Source organism: Neopsephotus bourkii, unplaced genomic scaffold, assembly GCF_033783945.1.
Source record: "Neopsephotus bourkii isolate Nb327-2 ecotype Australia unplaced genomic scaffold, CSIRO-AGI_Nbou_v1 NB_1663, whole genome shotgun sequence".
Classification (NCBI taxonomy): domain Eukaryota; kingdom Metazoa; phylum Chordata; class Aves; order Psittaciformes; family Psittacidae; genus Neopsephotus; species Neopsephotus bourkii.
In genome coordinates, this window is record NW_026902137.1 from 7,711,848 (window position 1) to 7,733,758 (window position 21,911).

Consider the following 21,911-nt stretch of genomic DNA (forward strand, 5'->3'; position numbering starts at 1 on the left):
TACCTGAAGATTTAGGCAAGTTTTTAAGAAAGTCCTTCCGGTCCTCTTCATGCAAGATACCATAGACACTTGTATTAACCAAATCTTCTTGTTTGTACTGCAGATACTGTGTGACGTTTTCTGACACAAATACTATATTCCCATCTCGATTTACAACAAACAGGAAGCCATCTAATGCCTAAATATCAACATGACAACATATCATATAAGGCACACCACCCAATTCTGAACATCATTTAGTTTAGAAGCTATGCGAGTGATAAACATCAAGCTGCAATACACGCAATTCTTTCCAAGGGCTGAGGAGAAGTTCAATTTTTTTTTTCTTGTAGGAAGATTGTGTCTGGTAAGGAATGATTTCAATATTAAAAATTAACTTGCTCATTTGTTATTCCATTGAGCTCTTTCACAGTGATAACCAGCCTTCTTGTTTCATTCTTGCTTTATTTGAACACAAGATAATGAATCTGTAACAATATTTCAATAGCTGGCAAATTGAAACAGGAAAAAAATCAGTAGAAAGTAGCAAGACATGAGCATGAAGGCACTTCCACCAGTGAGTGATGAGATAAGAGAGCCTATGTAAAATAATTAAGTTTCAAAAGTGCTTTTTAATGGACATTGGGATTGGTTTTCTAGGCACAAAGAAAAGGTATCTGCTGTGTACCTTTTTTTCAGTTATTCTGATGTTATTTTAGTTGATGGCAACATTTGTTTAAAACGCGACATAATTTAGAAACACAAACCACAATACACATCACACACCTCTAGCCTTTGCAAATCCTCATAATACCTATCCCCCCAAAAGAAGCAAAATATTCTTTGTATTACTAAGCACTGATTTAGCAGTAATTTGCTAATGATTGCTGGAGAAAGTAAAACACAAGAACATGAGAAAAAGCCAAATGCTCTTCTACTCTTTCCTTCTACAAAGAACTTCAGCAAAATTTAGAAAAAAATGGTAAGATTTTATTCCTGATGCTTCAATCACAGTTTGGTACAGTAGTTGCATACTATTTATTTCTATAGGATTTCAGGCCTTACTGTAATATTTTCACCTGCCTTAAATATCTGTTTCTGTGCAAATTTACTAGGGCCTAATTTGTACTTGCCTGTAATAAAAGAGGTCCCAATGAATCCTTATCAATAACTCCTTGACCTGTAGAAGACACGTCAGCTTTCTGAACATCATCATCATTAGAAACTGCTTTTCCTGAAACACAAAAGACACATTTTACTAAAGCAACATTCCACATGAAGAGCACATTTTAGTATTACAAGCCAGGTTCTAGAAAATGTGTGAGTGAAGGCAAAAACAGAAATACAACCCATGAATGAGAGAGGAGGTCTCATATATTGTGAGTTGCTTAAGACTAGAAAAAAAGTTTTAGAGACAATATTCTCAATGAGAAAATGATGCTAAATACTTATTTAAACAGAAAATGATGTAAGACATATTAAAGGTCTGGTTTAAGTCAAAGTATGAAGATATTCTCAGTTACATGCTATGGTAAAATCACTACTGTTGCTTTAGAAAAGGAATCACAAGAAAGCTGTATTATTTATTTTGGCTTAGAAGGGAATTGTACCTTGCTCTTTTATCTGGCGAATCTGTCTCACGGTTTCTTTTAAAATAGCACATTTGTCTGGTTTAACATTGAAATTGTCAATGTCACTCAGATTAGCAGATATGAGTTCAGCCAGTTCTTCAATGTATTTGCTTTCCTGCTCGCGCCGACGTTTCTCACCGCTGCAGGTCAGGCTAGGAACCAAAAACATCATTTCATGTACTGACATACCAACATATACAAAAGCTGTACTTACTCTGTAAACTTTAATATACTTTGTGTAACACCTACCTACATAAGCTTAGGTAGTAGTCACTCTTCCAAACAACATAAATGTGGGGGGGGGGATGATGGGGGGTTGCGTTTCGTTACGCTGTTGATTGGGTTTAGTGTTTGAGGTTTTCTTTAAAGAATTTTAAGTACCAATTTATCATTAGCGGATGTGAGAAAAAGTTACTCATCCATAAAATCTCCTTGTGATTACTCTTACCATCAAATTTAATGAAAACAGCAATTCCCTGTTCTAAAATTCCAAGTCATACAGAAAGTGTATTTTAACCTTCAAAGTCAATTTAGATTTGTTTGTAATTTATTAAATGAAATAGGATTTTAACATTCTTGGTTTGCTCATAATGAGATGACAAGATGACTACAGAAGGTGATACCTCAGAGTTTTCTAGGCATCGGGTCAAAAATGCCATCTCAAGATCCAACAAAAGCAGAATCCTAGACAACCTAATGTTGCTGGATAAAGTCACTCTGAAATCCATTTTCCTACATAGGTTAATGTGCTGAGTAAAGACACTATCTACAGCCTAAATCAACAGAGAGAACAGTGTCATGCACAAACTATGCCAAGAATAGGAGGAGAACTCAGGAGAAAGGAAAGAGGCAAAAATGCGCACACTGAGGGAATCAAAAAAGAATTAATATTCTTTGAGAAGAAACCAAGTGAAAGAGTTAGGGGTGTATGGATGGACCAACACTGGAGAAAACAAATTCATGACAAAGCAGGGGCTTGAAGAACTGAAAAAGCTTATGAAGGGTGACAACCTGAAAACCAGAATTCCTGAATGAACAGACAGACACTGGAGAAAGAGCAATTGGAATAAAGGGCATTCACAAAGAGACACTGGGATAACAGTGTGAGAATCTGAGGACCTCATACATGGTCTGCTGCATGACGGAGGTAATAAGCATGGGACAGTGAGGACATATATGGAAGGGAGAAATATACATGGTATTTGGTGAATCTGAAGACAAATTCAAGAGAGGTTAATACTCTGTGAGAACAAGAACATGAAACAGTAACATGTGGTTGAGAGCAATAAGGCTGAAGAGGGACAGAAAACTGAGTCCTTCAGATAACAATTTCTTACAGAGATGAATGAGGGTGTCATGATTTAAGCCCAGCCAGTAAATCAGAACCACACAACCACTTGCTCACTCCCCTCTTCTTTCCTCCTACTCCCAGAGGAATGGGGAGGAGAATCAAAAGAATGTAAATCCTACAGGTTAAGAACAGTCCAGTAACTAAGATACAACACAAAACCACTACTACTACCACCAATTATAATAATGATAAGGGAAATAACAAGGGGAAAGAATATAAAACTAACGGGAAAAAAAAAAAACAATAAACGTAAGTGATGCACAATGCAATTGCTCACCACCCGCCGACCCAGCCAGACCCAAGCAGCGATCTCGGCCTTCTGGGTAACTCCCCCCAGTTTATATACTGGGCATGACGTGCTGTGGTATGGAATACCCCTTTGGTTAGTGTGGGTCAGGTGTCCTGTCCCTGCTTCCTCCCAGCTTCCCCTCCTCCCTGGCAGAGCACGAGACTGAAAAGGTCCTTGATCAGAGTAAGCATTACTTAGTTAACAACTGAAAACATCAGTGTGTTATCAGCACTGTTCTCAGACTAAAGTTGAAAACACAGCACTGCACCAGCTACTAAGAAGGAGAAAAATGACTGCTACTGCTGAACCCAGGACAGAGGGGCAGGAAGACAGCACAGAACTCCAGAATTTCAGAGGAACTTGCAAAGAACTAGTCTGGAGAAATGGAAGTTAAAAAAAGCTCAAGCTACTGCAGTATGCTGTACTGACCACGACCACCTGGAATGAGGTAACTTGAAGTAAACAGGTAATTACTCAATCACCAGATAGAAGATTCTGCCTTTGACATTTCTGTGAAGCAAGAAGTTTTTCTTCTTTTGCCTTGCAACCACAGCTTCAAACAGTGATTCCTTATATACTCACCCTATCAGGATTTCCACAAGAGTCTAATTATAGAGCAGAGTTCAGCTTTGGCAGATTTATACATAATAGTAAAGCTGTGTATGTTCACTACAGAAATTAGCCTAGAGCATTTTTCAGCCGAACAAAATTATTAGTTAGAATTTATTCTAAATTGCAAAGAAAACCTGAAAATTATTTTTTAAAAGCATTTAAAAAAAAAAAGAGAGAAAGGTCTATATACACCTACCTTGCACCTGGTGTATCACAAGGTAATGGCTTACGCTTCCTTGACTCATTGGTCAAGCTATCCAAGGAGTTTTCTCCTAATCCACTCATCTTGACCATGCATCAGCAACTAAAAGCAGTAAGATAAAAATTGTGAATACACCTCTCAAAACATCAATTCCAAAGGCAGAGAACTTTCCTGAATAAGTTACTTAATCAGATTTATGAGCATTTTTACTGGAAACCCATAAACCTTTATACTATTGAAAATATTTGGTTGCTGTTTTTTTAAACTCCATTTTGCATTTTGCCAAAACAGAGGTCTAAAAAGTTTTATATCAATGTAAGCAAAAATCAGTGTAAAAAAAATGCATGTAATTTGATTCTGAGATGTTTACAATTTTGCTCCATCATACTGGGATCACTGTATAGCTCAAACTTGTCTGAAAATAAAAACGTTCTGAGTGTTTTAACGTTTGTTTAGATAACTTGAAAAGAAAGTGGTTCCTCAATATGTTATGCCAAAATGGAGTTAAATACTAAGCATGAAGCTAGACACCATTAAAGAAAAGGACAAGTGATACTCTTAAGGTAATGACAAATGGATGACCAGAACACTGAAAGTAGAGAGATGTTGAATAAAATTTCCTCTTTTGTATGCTCCCTTCTCCTCTTCGAGTGATCTAACCACTGCAGTCACAGCTCCTTGACATCCTTGGAAATAAATCAGGGATCTTAAAGGATTTTCACGCCTCGCTCAGCATAAAGCTGACAGATTACTGTTACCATCTCTAGCTCAACAGGTTACTACAGTCTTAACTTCATGTCTCTTGCTAAACCTTCTAAAACATTTTCCTAAAGCCTTGAGGACAAGGCAAGCAAAGACTACAGAACTCTTTCAAATCTAGTGCTTCTGCAGCAAAGATTGGGCCATAACCAATAAAATAATAGGTTATTTGTGTTAAAGTCTAGGTATGTTAAACAAGCCTGGGAGATGATATATCCGTAATACTGATCTCCACTCACTCCCAAAAGGAAAAAGGAACACAACCACAGAGGCAACAGCTATACCAGATCCTGCTATGCTGCAATCAACAACATGCTGAGGGAAGAAAACAACTTTGTAATGGATTTACGCTATTTATATAGCCAGAGTATTTTAGAACATAATTAGAAGCAAAATGTTCTAATAATTTGTATTTGGTTTTCTGTACCAAAATGACATGACACACCTGGGCAGCCAGAAGCTTAGCATTATTTCATCTTTTCAACTGAAATTGCCATATTAAATGTAAATTTAGTTTGCCCTGTTTAAGCAGGGATGCAGTCTAGTCCAGCCTGCAGTTCTTTACCACATACAGCAATAGCAGTAACTGATTCTAAGCATTCAGTCAAGACAGTTATAAACTTTAACTGGGGAGAAACTTTTCCATAACATATAACCCAGGTACTAATAAATCTTTCTTGGGGAAAAAAAAAAAAAAAAAAGAGCTCTTTATGGATCTCCACCATTACGACAGTTATTCAAAAAAGAAAAATCCCTTGAAGTTGGTGATCACATATCACAAGGACAAAGAACTGATAGACACACTTTCACCTAAATGAAGTTTACATTAAGATATTAGAGGCTGGTCACCAACTGCCTCAAAGCATGTCTGCAGAACAGGACCTGGCCACCCTGGTGAACAAGAACTTAGTTAAACTGAAGTCAGCAGTGTACCTTTGCAGCAAACAAAACCAACCCTTAGGAAGGCACCTAACCAACTACTTCCAGGGCAAGACATCTGAAGAAGAGAAGTGTGTGTATTACTTGTGATGTACTAACCTTGACTGACTGGATTTTTTTGCTTACTGGCTTTTTATGACAAAAAATATAATACTGCTTGAGTTCTTTCTGAAGTCTAAACTGAAAGGGCAAAGACACACAAGAACATATTTGCATGAAGCAGCATGGGAGCTGCTTGCAATAGCTGATGCTGTTATTGCAGGGTGTCAGCAGGTGGGGAATTTAAAAGGCCATTCTTATAGCAGTACAACCTTTGAAAGCTAGACAGGACAGAGGAGTGCTGCCACACTGAGGAGTACACACTGGATTACCCTGGCACGTGTACAAAGCTCAGAAGTAAAATGGCATCTCTTTAAAGCACGAGCTCTCTCTGCAGCTAAGCAAATGTTACAATACTTGACATAAAATTGTATTCATAACCAGTCTTCACCAAATTGACAGACATCAGGAGAGGAAAGATAATATACTTTGTACATCACAATAAAATTAAAAACAACAGTGAAACATAACCTTGCATTTGAAATAAACAATTCCAAAAGATGCCCAACTCTGTAACTGAAGTCAAGGACTGCATAGGCATAGATGAGACATTTGGTTTATATCTAAATATTTGATACAAAACCTGGATGCCATGGAGGGACTATACAAAACCCAATATACAGAGAGACCGTATATACCTCCAGGGGAAAACCTCTCGAATACATTTACAGCAGCCCACCTTTGGTGAAGATCAAGAAAAATATATTGTTATGCCACTAGATGACAGTGTAGCACTAAGCAACTGCGGAGATTGCATTTTGTACAATTAAGCAGCGGAATGAAAAACTACTCATCTGAACAAATAAGCAGTTCCAAACCCAGATAACACAAACAGGCTATGATCATGCGAAAAGCAGCTGATTATCTGAAGCTCGCAGAACATATGACTCATAAGGTCTGTGCCTACAGAGCTCATAGCTAAGACTGAGTCCTGGAGTCATTCTGTAGGTGACACACGCACACTCCAGGACTAGTGCCTCCCTCCCTGGAACTGCATTCAAAGGCAGAGCACAGAGATGCAGGGTTAAGAGCCACTGCGGAAAAAGAAAGGAAGAGCTTAAAATATAAGGCTTAAGGATAGCTCAGGAAGGGTGTGGGCACAGCAAGTACGTCAGAAGCCAGGAGTAAATTCTATTTAAGAGAAGGAAAGATTTAAAATACATTAAATAGTTGAAAATTTGAGCTAGGAGACAGACATTTCAATGGAATGTAATTACACAGGTAACAGGGCTGCATTAAATGATTTAGAATGAAATGTCATTGCTGTTTTAACATCCACCTCTACTGACAGATAACTAACAATATGATTAAATAGAAAAACAAAAATTACTATGTTTTGTCTCAGAGACATGATACCTATCAGAGAATGCAACCCTGCTTCTATTTAAGAAAATCTTGCAATGCCTAAATATAGAAGCTTGGAGAAGGAAGGAAAAATTAGGTAATATGTGTAGGCTGTTTCCCTACTATTACACCCAAATAACTTGTGATAGTTTATTCAGGCCTGAAGCTGCAGAGTCCCTGTACATGTATTTTCCTTTCCCTAAGAGTATCATTACAACCTGGGCAGGCATGTAGTGCCTAGAACAACTCTCTAACTGTTTAGCTAAGGAAATTACAGAAGCTGCTTCCCCATACAGATGGATTTACAGTACAAATTGTTAACAGTCAAACTAATTTCCCTCCTACAGGAAATATTCACAAAAGAAGCTATTATTCAGTGAGTTAATAATGAAAGAAATCACCAGTTAGAAAGTACCAGGTGTTACATTTATTCATTCAATATAAACCTGTAATTTCCAGTGAGCTAAAAAGTTTTTCCAAAAGGAAATCTATTTTGGGGGTATTTTCACAGAATCAGAGTGATTCGTATTGGAAGGGACCTTAAAGCTCACCAGTTCCAATACCCACCAAGGGCAGGGACACCTTCCACTAGAGCAGGTTGCTCCAAACCCCATCCAACCTGGCCTTGAATACTGCCAGGGACGGGGCAGCCACAGCTTCTCTGGACACCCTGTACAAGTGGCTCAGCACCCTCACAGGGAAGAACTTCTGCCTAAGAGCTCATCTCAGTCTCCCCTCTGGCAGGTTAAAGCCATTCCCCTTGGCCTGTCCCTACAGGCCCTTGTAGAAAGTCCCTCTTCAGATTTTCTTGTTGGCCCCTTTAGGCAGTAGAAGCTACTCTAAGTAGTCTCCCCTGAGCCTTCTCCAGGCTGAACAAGCCTAAGCTCTCTCAGGCAGTCTCCGGAGGAGAGGTGCTCCAGCCCTTCCAGCATCATTTTCCTGAAGCTAATCATTATTTCAGAAGACAGCCCTAAATCCCTGCTTTCTAAAGTTTAAACTTTCATGCACTTTTACTACTAGAGGCAAAAAAGTTCAATACAGCCATCTTTGTAAACTTACTTTCAGAGCTAAGAGGAAATTGCACTATTTCTGGCTCAATGAACCTATAACGCTGACTCCTCTGCTAGTTACAGTATGCAGTATTACCTACCTAAGAAAGCATTTTTTTGAAGAATTACACAGTGAAATTTTATCTATTGTATAATTAAAATACACCCAAAACCTAGCTGAATTTGACTCAATAACTCAATTATTACATAAAGCCAGCCAAATATAAGAAATCATGTTAAATTATAATTATGATAACAGTACTATGAGCCTGTCAATATGCACTACTATGTATTTTTAATTAAATTTGTATACAAGTACTTGCTTAAGTGCAGAAAGCGACAGCAGATTGATTATATAGAACGATGAAGAAATGCTGAATAGAAATTCTATCCAGTGATAAACAACCAGATTTATGGAAAACTGATCTGTTCCTACTTTATATCATTTATAGAGAGAATTTCTTGGGACTGCCAAATTTTAAGGCCAGGTAGGGAACAGTACTGTAAATGTCTGCTAGTCTGATGACATCAGCATGAGCAACTAATATTAATTTCTAACTGTCCATGTTGCTCCACTGTACTGGAATCCCTGGTTATTTTCACCAAGCAGTTAATAAAATAAAAGCATTTTATGCTACATTCCACTTAGCTATTGAAGAGATGACACAAAGCCACACTCTATTCTGCCCAATATGGTTTTTCAAAAGTTATTTGAAAAACAAAATCCTGTCTCTTGCCAGGTATACATCTGTACGTATAGAGACAGGTATACATCTGTATGAAACAGAATCTTAAATTTGAAAAGAAGCAAATATGTTCAGAGCCCTCCAAAGTTTATACTCAAGGCAAGTTCGAGAAGAACCAAGATGATGTAAAACATGGTTCAAACTTCCAGACTTTCATGATTATTTGCCAACACTAAGTACTAGTTTCTGCATTACTACTTGAGTTCATATATAACCCAAATTTTTCCAAACTCTCTCACTTATCAAAAATGGGAAACAAAAAACCATAAAAATAACAAAGACCTTTTTGCTAATCAGTATGTGCATTAAAAAAACATTTGTAATTATTAATAAGGTGCACATCTACATCCTTTGCAACATACTGTAATACTGTTCACAGGTCAGGGCTATTCATTTTTAGTGAAAAATATAGATGAATTGTTAAAAAGGTACCAAGTTCTGCACATGAAACAAGTTCTAGTAATTATTGTGACAATACATGTACAGCCTTCCAGACAAAGACCTAGAATTTAAAAGAATAATCAGCATTTAGGACTAGTATTTTGCAACCTGTCAGCGTTTTGATATTTTAACAGGCTAAAAATAAATAAAATTAGCTTCCACAGTTCTGGCCTGGACTACCAAGAAAAGGATGTATATGCTGACAATAGAGTAGGTTTGAAATTGGGAAAGCTCCTAAACCATTTCCTAGACAGCACTCAAGTAAAAAGGACATTGAGAAATATTAAGCACGGTATGCAAAATGTTTTAGCTTGGTATTATAGTTTCTTCCCTGGTCTTACCTCATCTTCTCACTAACTGGAAAGCTACTAACTTAACAGCACCCACTGGACCACTTTGTGGTAGTTCGTCTTTCAAAGCACTGGTTTCCTTCTGAAACTCAAGCATTATCCCTTTGTGCCTGTTCTCAGTAGCTGCAGCTGAAAGACCTATTCACCAAACAGGACATGACAACTGGGAAGGGTTTGTCCTAACAGGGGCCCAAAAATACAAACAATTGGATGCTTCAGATTTAGTTTTTATGTTTGTTTAGCTGCAATTGTTGACCACACACACACGCAAAACCCCAAACCCCACAAAGCACAGCTATACAATACTAATTTAAAACATACCCAAACTATTTGGAAAAAAAAAAAAAAAGTATTATTTCCATAAAAACAGTTTTAATACTTCTTTGGTCCCATGAAGCCATCAACTTTTTCCTGTACCAAACACATGTACTTTTATCTTCAATGCTTGGAAGCTCATCTGTCTAAGCTGACTTCTTGTTTGAAAAATTTGCTAGGGAAAAAGCATAAGCTGGTTCTTAGTGTTCCGCAGAATAAACCAATTATGAAGAATTCAATCAAATCAGTCCTTTCCAATGAATCATGATGATGGTCTGGATTTTTCTTTAATTGTATGTAATGTCAAAATACTAAATATAACCCTGCTTTCAAAAAACCAGAAGATGAGTCACAATTTTTTACGATGCAAACTCTAATGGAATAGCTGGTTTATGCTAAGAGAAGCCCCAAATATTTAAATTTCACTTGACATAAATAAAACTAGAGGAAATTCCATTCAGCAATTCTGTGTTCTTAATGAAAACTTGTTATTTCAAACTTACATTTCCTTCAAATACACATATATAAGAAGTATGAGAGCTTTCCAGTGAAACTTCTGATTCACAATATTCTTGGAACTGTGCAAAGATTCTAATTATTACAAGTCTGACAACAGAAACAACTGATGTTCCCAGCTACACAGACAGGATTCAGCAAGAAAACAAACTTGGAAAATTCACTTGATGACAGTAGGGAACCAAAGGGGTGGGGAGGGTGATTTCCTTTTTTCCTCTTCTTAAGAACATGCCTCATATACTTGCATGTACAATTTGTAAATTACAGCTCTAAAAAAGATAATGTAATAACTATCCAGGTACATATAGGTCAATTATGAAATCAGTCACTTACCTGTCCTTAGCAAACATTCAAGCACAGCGTATTTTTCAGAGGACCTTCAAAATCAGAAGTCATTTTAAGTCACATCCTGAAAAACAAAAAAGGCTTTATTAAAAAAGAAAAAAAGCTTGCTTGAATTTTTACATCTAATATTAATAAACTTGCCAAAAGTAAGCACTCAACAGTGAGCTATTTTAATGTCAAATGACTTTAAAACTCACAATCACTGCAACTGTCATCTCAGCTATCTGCTCAAAAGTCTTAATATCACAAATGTCACAGGTAAGCTGGATCTCCTTTCACAACCAAATATATATTGAAACCTAATAATTTTTTTTTTAAACTTTGAAAGAAATAATGAAACTGCTGTAGATGGTTGATCCTAGTCAATTTTGAGTCTTAATATAAAAGCTGCAGCCCCAAATTAATTTTTTGCAAACTTATGACTGGCATATAAAACTTCATTGTGTAGCCACTATGTCAGCCTGTGCACACTGCCTGGTACATAACTGTCACCTGAGAATAGCAAACTGATTTCAGTTTCACTCAGGTTTCTGTGTGAAATTGTAGGAATGATTAATCCACATTATCATGCATTTTATACAAGGTATGATTAAGTGTACTAATTAGTGGGATTCTGGGTCTCTACAGAGGATTACAGTAACTTAGGAAAAGTTTTAAACAACAGCTGTGTGATTGAAATGATTTACTGAAAACTGCTTAAGGCACTACGTAAAGCAGAGGCTGTTGAAGCTAATTAGAAAAATAAATTGCTCTTGGGAATTATTTATGAGCCATTCACATGTAAGCACACACCATAGTCCTATCCAAAATCAAGAGTTTCCAAATTGATACTTTTACCCAGACTACTTAATAGGTAATCACCAGCAGGCAGGTAAATGAGTTTTATTCAAGTACCACACTTCTTAAGAAATTAAACTGAAGCTTTTCGTATCAACTGGTTGCATGTGCATTCATCTGCTGGTTTAACCATCCCTCTGACAATACTGATTGTAGCTTTATTTATACCAACTGGAATTACCAATTAGAAGGTTGATTGACAACGTGGTCACGTAAAAGTAAGCATCAAGAGTAAATTGTCTCCTAATTAAAGACTTCTGTAACACCATTTTATGCTAAATCAACCTCTGCTAATCATGGAAACCAGAACAAAAGCACACACAAGGAAAAATAGAAGGAAAAAGAGGTTTAAGATATATTATGATGCAGTATCAAAAACATTAGGATATCACAGAAAATTAAATCCTTCAGCTGTTCATTTCTGTAAAACCAGACTTACACTACACTCAGTGATAGCTTCCTATCTGGCTATGGTCTTACAGCCAAACAACGGCTATTTTCCGAGATCTCCATTGGACAGAATTTATTAAACAAAAAGGTTATAAATCACATTTACTGTCTCGTGCAAGCTTTTCCATCAAATTTCTACAACAGCTTGGTAAACTGGATAAACAAAAGCTGTTAAAGAGAATCACAAACGGGTCTCACTGAGAAGTTGATCCAAGTAGGAGAAATTAACATCACAAAATCTCTTAAAGGTGGAAGATTCAACACCCACACGTATCAAAATAATTCTGTATGACTGGATATGCAAGGGTAAAGAGAAGAACCCTGAATATGTGTTAAATTGAAAACCACATAAAAAGCTTAACACTATATAAATTAGCTTTAGAATATTCCCTTCATATTCCTCTCAAATAAATATTAATTCAATGGATGTCAATATATGAGCTGTTTAAACAGAGGGAATACAACTTCCCAAAGAAGTACTGCAGTAAAGTAACTAAAAGTTAACGTTCTGAACAATCTGAAGGCTCTTAATGGTCTGGACAAATGTTGCAGAGCCCCATCCTATTAGCACTGTCAATTTGCAGGACAACCCAGACAGACACTCTGAATTGTGTTTCACAGAGCAGGATGAAATTAAACCAACCTGAAGGAGAGATGAAAACCCTACCAGCAAACCATAAAGTTAAGACAAAATACAATACAGCAAAATTTTGCCATATATCAAAAGTAAATCTGACCTCAAGTTACTACCACTATAAATAAAACAGGTTATTAAAATATTATAATCTAATAAGTCATTACATTGTTATCATCTACTGGCAGAGGTTGCCCAGAGAGGCTGATGACTTTCCTATGCCTGGAAGTGTTCAAAGCCAGGTTGGACAGGGCTTGGAGCAACCTGGTCTAGAGGAAGGTGTCCCGGCCCATGGCCAGGTTGGAACTGGATGAGCTTTAAGACCCCTTCCAACCCAAACCATTATATGACTTAAATGAAAAAATAAAATTCATCCCTCTTTTTCAATACTACTTGGTCTTTTCTTGCTAATTAAAGCCATATCTTTTACATACTGAAAACTGACCACTCAACTCAGTTATCCCTACTCTAAACCTACTACATGCCTCCTCTTCTGAGTACAGAGGTAACAGCCAACTCCTTAACCTTTTTAATACAGAAAATATTTTACTTCAACACTGTTTCTGTTCTGCTTCACATGAATTAGTTTAGGTTATTACAGTGCCTATTAGAGTATCAGAGTGATATTAGAATATCAAAGCACAGCCGTGTACCAAGTGATTGCCAGTCTCAGTATTCTTCTAAAAGCTCAGCATCTGGGGCTGTAGGAACAGCTTCTCCCTCAGCTCTCACTGTCCCAGTACCACTTTCAGCACGTGAGCATACCATTTCCTGTCTAAAACCTGCTCAACCAAAAAAACACGAGTGCTCAAACAAAAACACTGTTTGATAGGTTTTCATCTCCATAAGCTCAACACAGTGACCTTCAACTTATGTCCCCACCTTCAGAATGATCTACAGAGATACTCAGTTTACACCAAAGAGAAACTGAGCATCCAGCAGAGCCTGGCTACCAAATTTAATTTTCATTATTACACACAGTCCAGTTTTCAATTCAATTTTTAAAACACATACAAGAAGGAACATTACATTAGAGCGTGGATGGGATAGCTAAGTGACAAGGCATATTATTGCCTGTGGCACAGACAACAACAACAATATAACAGACAGTTAAGGCTGCACCATTCTTAAGGTTAAAAATATACATATTTTATATTCATAGTCAAATGTGCCAGATACGGCAAACACAATGGTTATTTTTTGAAAGAAGATGTGACAAGGACAGTCTCTGTAAGCCTCTTTAAATGTTTCAGAAGTAATTAATGAGCCTGTTTAAGAAAAAATCAAATACACTTCCAACTACAGCACATAAAACCAACATATTTTTAAACCTCTGGCAGAGGGAAAAATTGCAGCAGATAAAATGCCAATGAACTTCAGCTACAGCTTTGTGAATCTGAAAGTACAAACTACTGAAATAGCTAAAGAGACTCAAGTACACTGAGTTAACAGAGGTTTTGGTGTACTCTATTTTTGTACTGGAAAGTCTTATCATTTAAGATTAAAGCAGCTATACTTACATTATGAAGCAAACAGCAAATTATACTGATATCTCACTATCCTAATCTAGTGCTTCCATCAGTACAATAACTAAAAGTACTCTTCCAAAATATACGTGTTTGATCATTCTCTGCTCTTTTTTTCCCCACCCCATCAGCCAAAAAGGTCATTTAGGAGATAATAAATAACTGCCTTGGAGCCTTCACTGAGTCAGGGCTGTTAGTTAAAAATAAAAAAATTAAACCTCTCGTGGCCAGTGAAGCACACACCTTGTTGCAACATGTTAAATAATCTTAACTCAGCACACATCCTTTTTGTATTAAACCTTCTGTCTTAGGGAGACTATAATTCTTCAAGCCTTGTCAGGTTTCATTTACCAATTCCCCTGCAGTGTTTAGTAAGCACTATGCACTCCTGAGCTATTTTTCAGACATGACAATTAACTTGAGCCTTGTTCACTTTGCATATATTAATATGACAGGACTCTTTCAGTTAAAGGATGGTCAGAGGCACACACTCAGAGCGCGTCTCCTGTTCCTCTGATAAATAATGCGTGTGCTCTATTTCTGAAGTGTCATTACTTGTTAATTTGTTTCCTATACATCCCTGTTTCTAGTCACAGCAATAGATACAGGACCCTGCTATAACAAATAAAACAAAAGAGAAAAGGGGGGCTCCAGTGAACTCACTTATAAAAAAAGACTAGTCTCTATGCTTACACCTCCACCATATACTGCTGAACACTTGTAAAAGTTTCTCACCCATCAGCTTCCGCACCAAGCCCTGTGGTAAAGTGGTTTCTGCGTCTCATCACAGGTCCAAAGACACGTGAGCCACATTTTAGACTCAGAACAACTGCTGCCCTCGTAACTCAGCTGTGAAAAGCCAACTTCTTTGGCTAGACATGCTTGTCAGGATACAGCTCTTGTACGTGAAAGGCAAATGGACATGATGCAGCCACAGCACCTACTTGCATGAGGCTGGCAGCAAGAATCTGCATGCTCAAAAACAGCAGGCCAAAATAATACTGAAGAGGGCTTCAATCTTAATTTATTTCCAAGCCACTGTACTGGAAGAGGTAATTTGGTCTTTCAATATTGCTACTAGCATCAGTTGAGTGGTTTTAGAACATATTTAGAATGTTTTTAACATGGGTAAATCCTTATAGACTTGTATTGGAAGAGTTAGTAACAACAGTTACTTAAAAATTAATTGAAGATTGAAAAAAATACATATAGAAAGAAAAGAAATCCCAAGCTCAAATACCACAAAGAGAGAAATAGGATATGATGTCTGGGCTACCATAAAGGGAGACTTGATAACTGCTGAACTGGTAAGAAAGCACAGGCTACCACAATTCTTTTCTGAACCTCCAGACGTTTTAACAGCAGAAGAAACTCAGGCAAATTAGTAGTTGACTCAAATACACGTGGTCTACTTAGGTGTTACATTAATATTTAATGCAGTTCTAAAAGTGGAAAACGCTTCTTCCCACCATCCTTTCCAGAAACAGTGGGTGCTATGGAAAGAGACTGTACTGTGACCAGTGCACAAGCCCCTCTACTACTACTAACAGCAATTAAATGCTAAAGAAAAAAAAAATAAAATAAACATGAATATTTATGTAAGTGTTCCATTTGCAAGACAAAATACCCCTGCCAGAGCTCACAGGAGAATATCAACATCGCGGAAGAATCACTTTCCAGCTCTATACACAACCACTTCATAAGTGATTCCATGCCAATTAACACATGACATAATCTGCAAGTTAGCAAGAAGAATGCAAAAGCTGTAGGACGTGTCTCTACATATTACCATGTCAGCTTCATTAGGAAGTAAGCTTGAATTTATTCACATAATTTGCTAAAATGGAATTATGTAGTCCTAAATTATTTAAAGATCAGTCCAAAGTACAAAATCTCTCTAAATTAGAAAAGGACATCAACCAAGAGCCTTAGAATATGAAACTATCAGTTTGACCATAAATATCAGAAAACATTATTTATGTCTTTTTAATCGCTTCTAAGTTCAACTTACCTGAGGAAAGGTTGTTTCATGCCTTATCAATATATGAATTCAATTCTTACACAATTTTGAGACATTACAATAATCTAACTACCTTTCCAGTACAAACTTTAATCACTGTCATTATGAAGTCCAATGCAAACGGATGACTGGCAAAAACTAAGTGACAATCATATCAAATGCAAATGCAAAGCAATAACTGTTAGTAGATACTAGATGGGATTCACAGCACAATTTATAAAATTGGGACAACTCTTATGGGGAAAAAAAATAAAAATCACCCAACACTATGGGTGTTTTTTTCTTGTAGAACAGAGCAGCTCCTGGAATGTAACAGGATGACAGAGACATTGTCCAACGTGATCTAATAAAGACACAAGAGCCCTTACATTAATTTAACAATGACTAAGAAATTAGTTTTCTTTCACAATGGAGAAAAAACTTCCCAAATATAGCTTCAATACAGTAAGAATTCAATTGGCAAGTTTCAGTAGCAACAACTACTATTTTCCTTGAGGTAGCTGTACACTGACACTTCAGAAGCAGGGAGTACTTATAAAGTTCTTGGTGAAAACAGGAAATATAATCAACTAAACTGAGATTGTTTCACTACATACACATGGATCCTTCTCCAAGTCATCAACAAGTCCATTCCTTTTCCTGAAGCTCTAAATGTGCCATCAGCAAGTCTATTCTTCTTCCTGTGACTCTGAATGGGTTCATGTACATTTTCATATATTATACGCATACAATATTTTGTCCTACACATTCTACTCTACCAAGGTCTCAGGACAGCGAAGACTGCGTGTTTGATGTCGAGAGCAACACAGCTATAGTATTACAATTAGCATTAACTCATTTAGTGCTATGGCACTGCTAGAATCAGAGCCTATCATGCCAAAATCTTACTCATTTTACAGAGATAACTGTTTTATATAAACCATGTTTATAATGTGAACAGTTTTCCAAAGCAGCAGTTAAAAATTAGGCAAAGTATCAGCAATTTCCTTGGAAAAACCTGTCCATTGCAAGCTTAAATTTAGAGACAGAAGTCATTTTACATTTGATTCAAAATCTCTAACAATACCAACATGCCTTCAGACAACGGGAAAAACTGACTGGTTTTGACAGAGTGAAACATTTACTGTAGACACTATCAGTTTCTGACACCTGATCTCCATCAAGTAGATGCCAAGCTTAATACCAGCTTTTGAACTTCTGAAAGCAATACTCAGAAACGCATTCAAAACAGATTAAATTTTTTGCATTTTACAGCTATTACTAGTAATGGATGCTCACCCCCAGTATTTCCAGTCTTTGAATTGTGCATATGAATTGGAAGTATTCACCAATTCAGTAGGTATAGAGATTGGCTATTAAGAAAACTGCTTATCTGAAGGAGCAAATTTTCAAGTGTCAAGTTGCAGGGTAAAAATATTTTTAATTAGAATTGCATAGCTGTAAAAGCACTTTAACCACTCTTTTTGTGTTTGCATATTTAAAAAGAAAACCTCTCAATTAAAAGCTGTTAAGTAACTTAGCATTTTTGCAATGACCTAATTGTTTTGTTTCCCCCATTCTACTCTTGGTAACTGTACATCTTGGGTGATGTGATCAAGTTGATGCTCATCTGCCTTTAACAGCCCTGTCATTAATCATGCTAATACATTTGGCCTATCAGTCTGTTCACTTCATCTGCTGTCCCCCAGCACTTGAATAATTATTAAGAAGCACCCGAGTTTATCAACAGCTGGAAACCACAAATCCTCAAAAAAGAAGAGACATGATGCTTCTGAGTATTTCTACACAGCTCTGTCATACCTTGCCTTTGTGGAAGGACTGAGGAATAGTAAAACATAATTGTTTCTGCATTTGGGAAACACCTAACAAAGCTAACCTTTTGTTGGGTGGATGCTATAAAAAGATCATTTTCACCCAAACTGATGGTTCTTACCACAAAGACCTCTGAAGTGAAAACACTTGAACACTGAATACATCAGATTAACTTGAAAATGTACTGGAATGTTCTGGCCATCAACAGAGCGAGCCTTTTTGATTCTGACTACTAAAACCCAAACCTTTCACTTTTATGAATGACACGAAATTAGGTCTGCAAAGGATGCAATCCAGTGCTGCAGTTTCAAGAATCTTTGATGTTTAGTGTCTAGACAATAATCTTTTTGTTCTGCATTTATAAGAACACAATTTGTCACACAATCAACAAACTAGTTTCTGATATTAACCTTGGAAAACTCCAATCTCTCAAGACTTCCACAGCACAAATACCAAGAAAGCAACACATAATGATTAATGAAATATTTGTTTCCAGTCTTTATGACACTTCAAAGATAGATTTTGGTATTAGTAGGTGTGTTATACACAAACAGAGAGAACTATGCCTTGCCAATGGTGCTCTGGCTCCCCAGCAGATGAACTGGGACACAACACACCCAAAACATGCTCACAGTGATTTGTGTCCTTCTTCCTAAATACTCAAAGCCATTTCTACAAAGCACACCATCCCACAATACCAAGCCTCTAGCACGGGACAGAAGCATTGATTACCCTCTTTGAAAAGGATGTCATAAATTGTGGCCTGCTGTCATAAATTTACAGCCAGCTGAAATACACACCATTTTCAAGGGCACAAATATTTGAGGGAATAGCATTCTGTTGTTGCAAACCAACAACAAACAGTAATGAGAAGCAGCTTCAGTAACTTAGTTAACATGTTTAATCACAGCACCCTGTAAAACAACTAGAAATGATGCTGTATCTGTGGGTTTTTACCTTTTGGGTGGTTTGAAGTTAAAAGGAATAGACAACAGGCAAAACTCAGCCTACAGAAGAGAGAAAAAGTGTGACCTGCTAGTACACTTTAAACACAATGCTAGTTTTAACTGGAAAATAAAGCAGCCAACCATAAAAGGATGTTGGTAACAAGACAGTTCAGAAATGTAATGCAAAGCACAAAATAGTTTCCTGTTTCTGTAAGCGCTTGATTTTCCTCCACACAAATAGCATGTCTTAGGGGCATGTGAAAAGGAATGTGTTTGCTTACAGAAAAATCATTTCTAATGAATAGAAGATGACTGCTACTGCCTGCTCAACTCAACCACCTGCCTATCTGTGCAACTAATATGGTCCATGAACAAACACAAATTGCCTCCTTGACACCTCAGTGTTTGGAGCCAAAAGGCTCCACATGTGGGATACCAGGTACTTCCAGGAATGCTACATCCATCTGTAGGGTTAAATCTTAAATACACTGTCCTGACAGACAGGGAACCTGGTAGTGAAGTAGCTAATCTCAAAATAAAACAAAAATATCTATATTTATTTTGAAATGAAAACACGTAAAAGTATTTATTTATATCAGTCATTCCTAATACTCATAGTTGTTTTAACAGTAGGGATGAACACACCTGCTTTCCAACTTTAGGGGGAAAAAAAGCTTAAATATAGTTTTCTCTTTCAATTACACACTTAAATTTTGCACAAAAATTGCACACACCTTTGGTGATACTCTTAAGTCAAAGATCTCAGGGATGACAAAACAGTATTTGTTGGATGAAACAAATTTTGCCATATCTTGCCATGCATTTCCAGAACATCCACATCCACAGTCAGCTCAATCTTTCCTCTCACTCAAGTAGAATAATTTAAAGATTATTTGTGACCTAAATTTCTTTTTGTATAGCCTATGCCAATTTGCCTGAGAAAGGAATCAAAGGAGTAGTGGTCATTAGAGCTGCAAGAGAGAAAAGAACCCAGAAGAGTGAACACATCTGTGACATCTCAATGTGAATGGAGACAATAGGCGCCTTATACAGCTATAGTGCAGGGGTGGGGGAGGAAGGCTGGCAAGCCTTTTTGTTTGCAACATAAAGATGTGAATAATTCTGTAAAATGTAGTTAGGAAGCATTATGTGGTGCCATAACTAAATTAGTCTGCTTCTTGCTGGATTTCTCAGCTGAATTTGGCTTTTAGAAGAATTGGGCAGAAGTCATGAAACAGGAAAAGAAAATGCAAATCTTTGCAGGAGAGGAAGAAAAAGCAACTGCCTAGATATGATGGACACAGTTTATAAAAGAAATCAAACAAAAGGGCAAATCCATGGAACAAATAGAGCCTACGATTTCTATGGACCTCAAAAAACATTATTGCCTGGCCATCACAGAAAGCAGATCAGAACCTCAGAGAAATACTGAAGACAGCAGAAAACAAAAAAGATCAAATTCCTACTAGAACTCACCAGATGTTCACAGATTAAAATACAGAAGACTTTCTAAATGTCATTCCAAACTTGATACAGTATTTAAGGGATCGCTATAAGACCAACAGGAGTATTACTTAAAATTAAGTTACTCTGCTTTGAACTAATTCAAAAATGCCTTCCAAATCTTAAGCTTAATTTTTAATATGACTTTTTTAGTAGGAACACACATTGGCACTATAAAAAGACTGAGTATTGCAATCACCTCAAATTCCCAGCTTTTTTAAAACTTAAGACTTGTGCTACTTGAGTGAACATTTAATTTCCAAAACTACGTAGAATTGTGCCAAAACCCTTTTCCACAGAAAGACATACAGACTGCATGACACACGTATTCTAAAATTGCTAGCACATTACAATATTGTATTCACTCATTCTATCACATCATTTGGAGCTCCAGTTCAAAGTATTAAAATGAAATATCTTAAATGGTTTTAATGGGGGGGACGGGAGGAAGCCAGCACAGGAATCAGTTAATGCTTGTGCACACAAATCAAAGGCATTCTCAAAGATGGTGTTATACTCCTATACGGTTGGTTGTGTTTTATAAACAACACGCAGTTTAGAAGCAGTGTGGAATATTAATTTACACATCTCCAGTGATATGCAAGGACATCACCACACACCACCAGCCCTCAAGATGGAAAAGTGATTACATTGTCACTGGATGACTGTACCGTGATGACAATGGGGAGGGAGGGAGGGAGGGAGGGAGAGAGACAAAAAAGATGCTGGCTCTCAAGTGAACTCTGGGTAATAGCTGGTACACCTACACAGCCTTTGGAGCAGAGAACAAAAGCATTTTAAAAGTGGAAAGCTTGTCTGCATGGGAAGAACTGAAACACCCCTAGAACACGGTAAATTGAATGTAAACAGGAAATACGGGACTAAAAAAAGAACAAGAAGTGTGCCTTGCACCCAACTCCAACTGATAATAGAAAGATATTTAAACAACACATCAGAAGCAGGAAGCCAGCCAGAGAGACAGTGCACCTCCTCATGGCAAGGCATAAAAAGGGCATACAGAGAGAATAAAGTCATAGCTCTGAAAATCTCTTCATGGGAGCCTTCACAACCAAAGACACTGGAGAGAACCCCACTTAGAGCATTTCTTTGTAACAAACTGGCTGGAGAAGCAAAATTAATTTTAAGGAAATATAGAGGAAGAATTAAACCAGACAGTGGTGGTATCAATCTGTCATCAAATACCCTTCATAGGAA

The 21,911-nt window shown here is 37.1% G+C and overlaps 1 protein-coding gene across 1 annotated transcript in view; it reads right to left on the bottom strand.

Annotated features, from left to right (window-relative positions):
* The window catches only part of NCOA3 (nuclear receptor coactivator 3), an 83,327-nt gene that overhangs the window by 20,955 nt on the left and 40,461 nt on the right, over window positions 1-21,911 (bottom strand). Inside the window, exons 3-7 of the mRNA XM_061375387.1 lie at window positions 10,956-11,031; window positions 4,059-4,166; window positions 1,590-1,762; window positions 1,113-1,213; window positions 4-178 (exon numbers count right to left, since the gene is read on the bottom strand). Coding sequence (XP_061231371.1) covers window positions 4-178; window positions 1,113-1,213; window positions 1,590-1,762; window positions 4,059-4,156 — 547 coding nt within the window. The 5' untranslated portion in view covers window positions 4,157-4,166; window positions 10,956-11,031. The remainder of the gene's footprint in view (window positions 1-3; window positions 179-1,112; window positions 1,214-1,589; window positions 1,763-4,058; window positions 4,167-10,955; window positions 11,032-21,911) is intronic.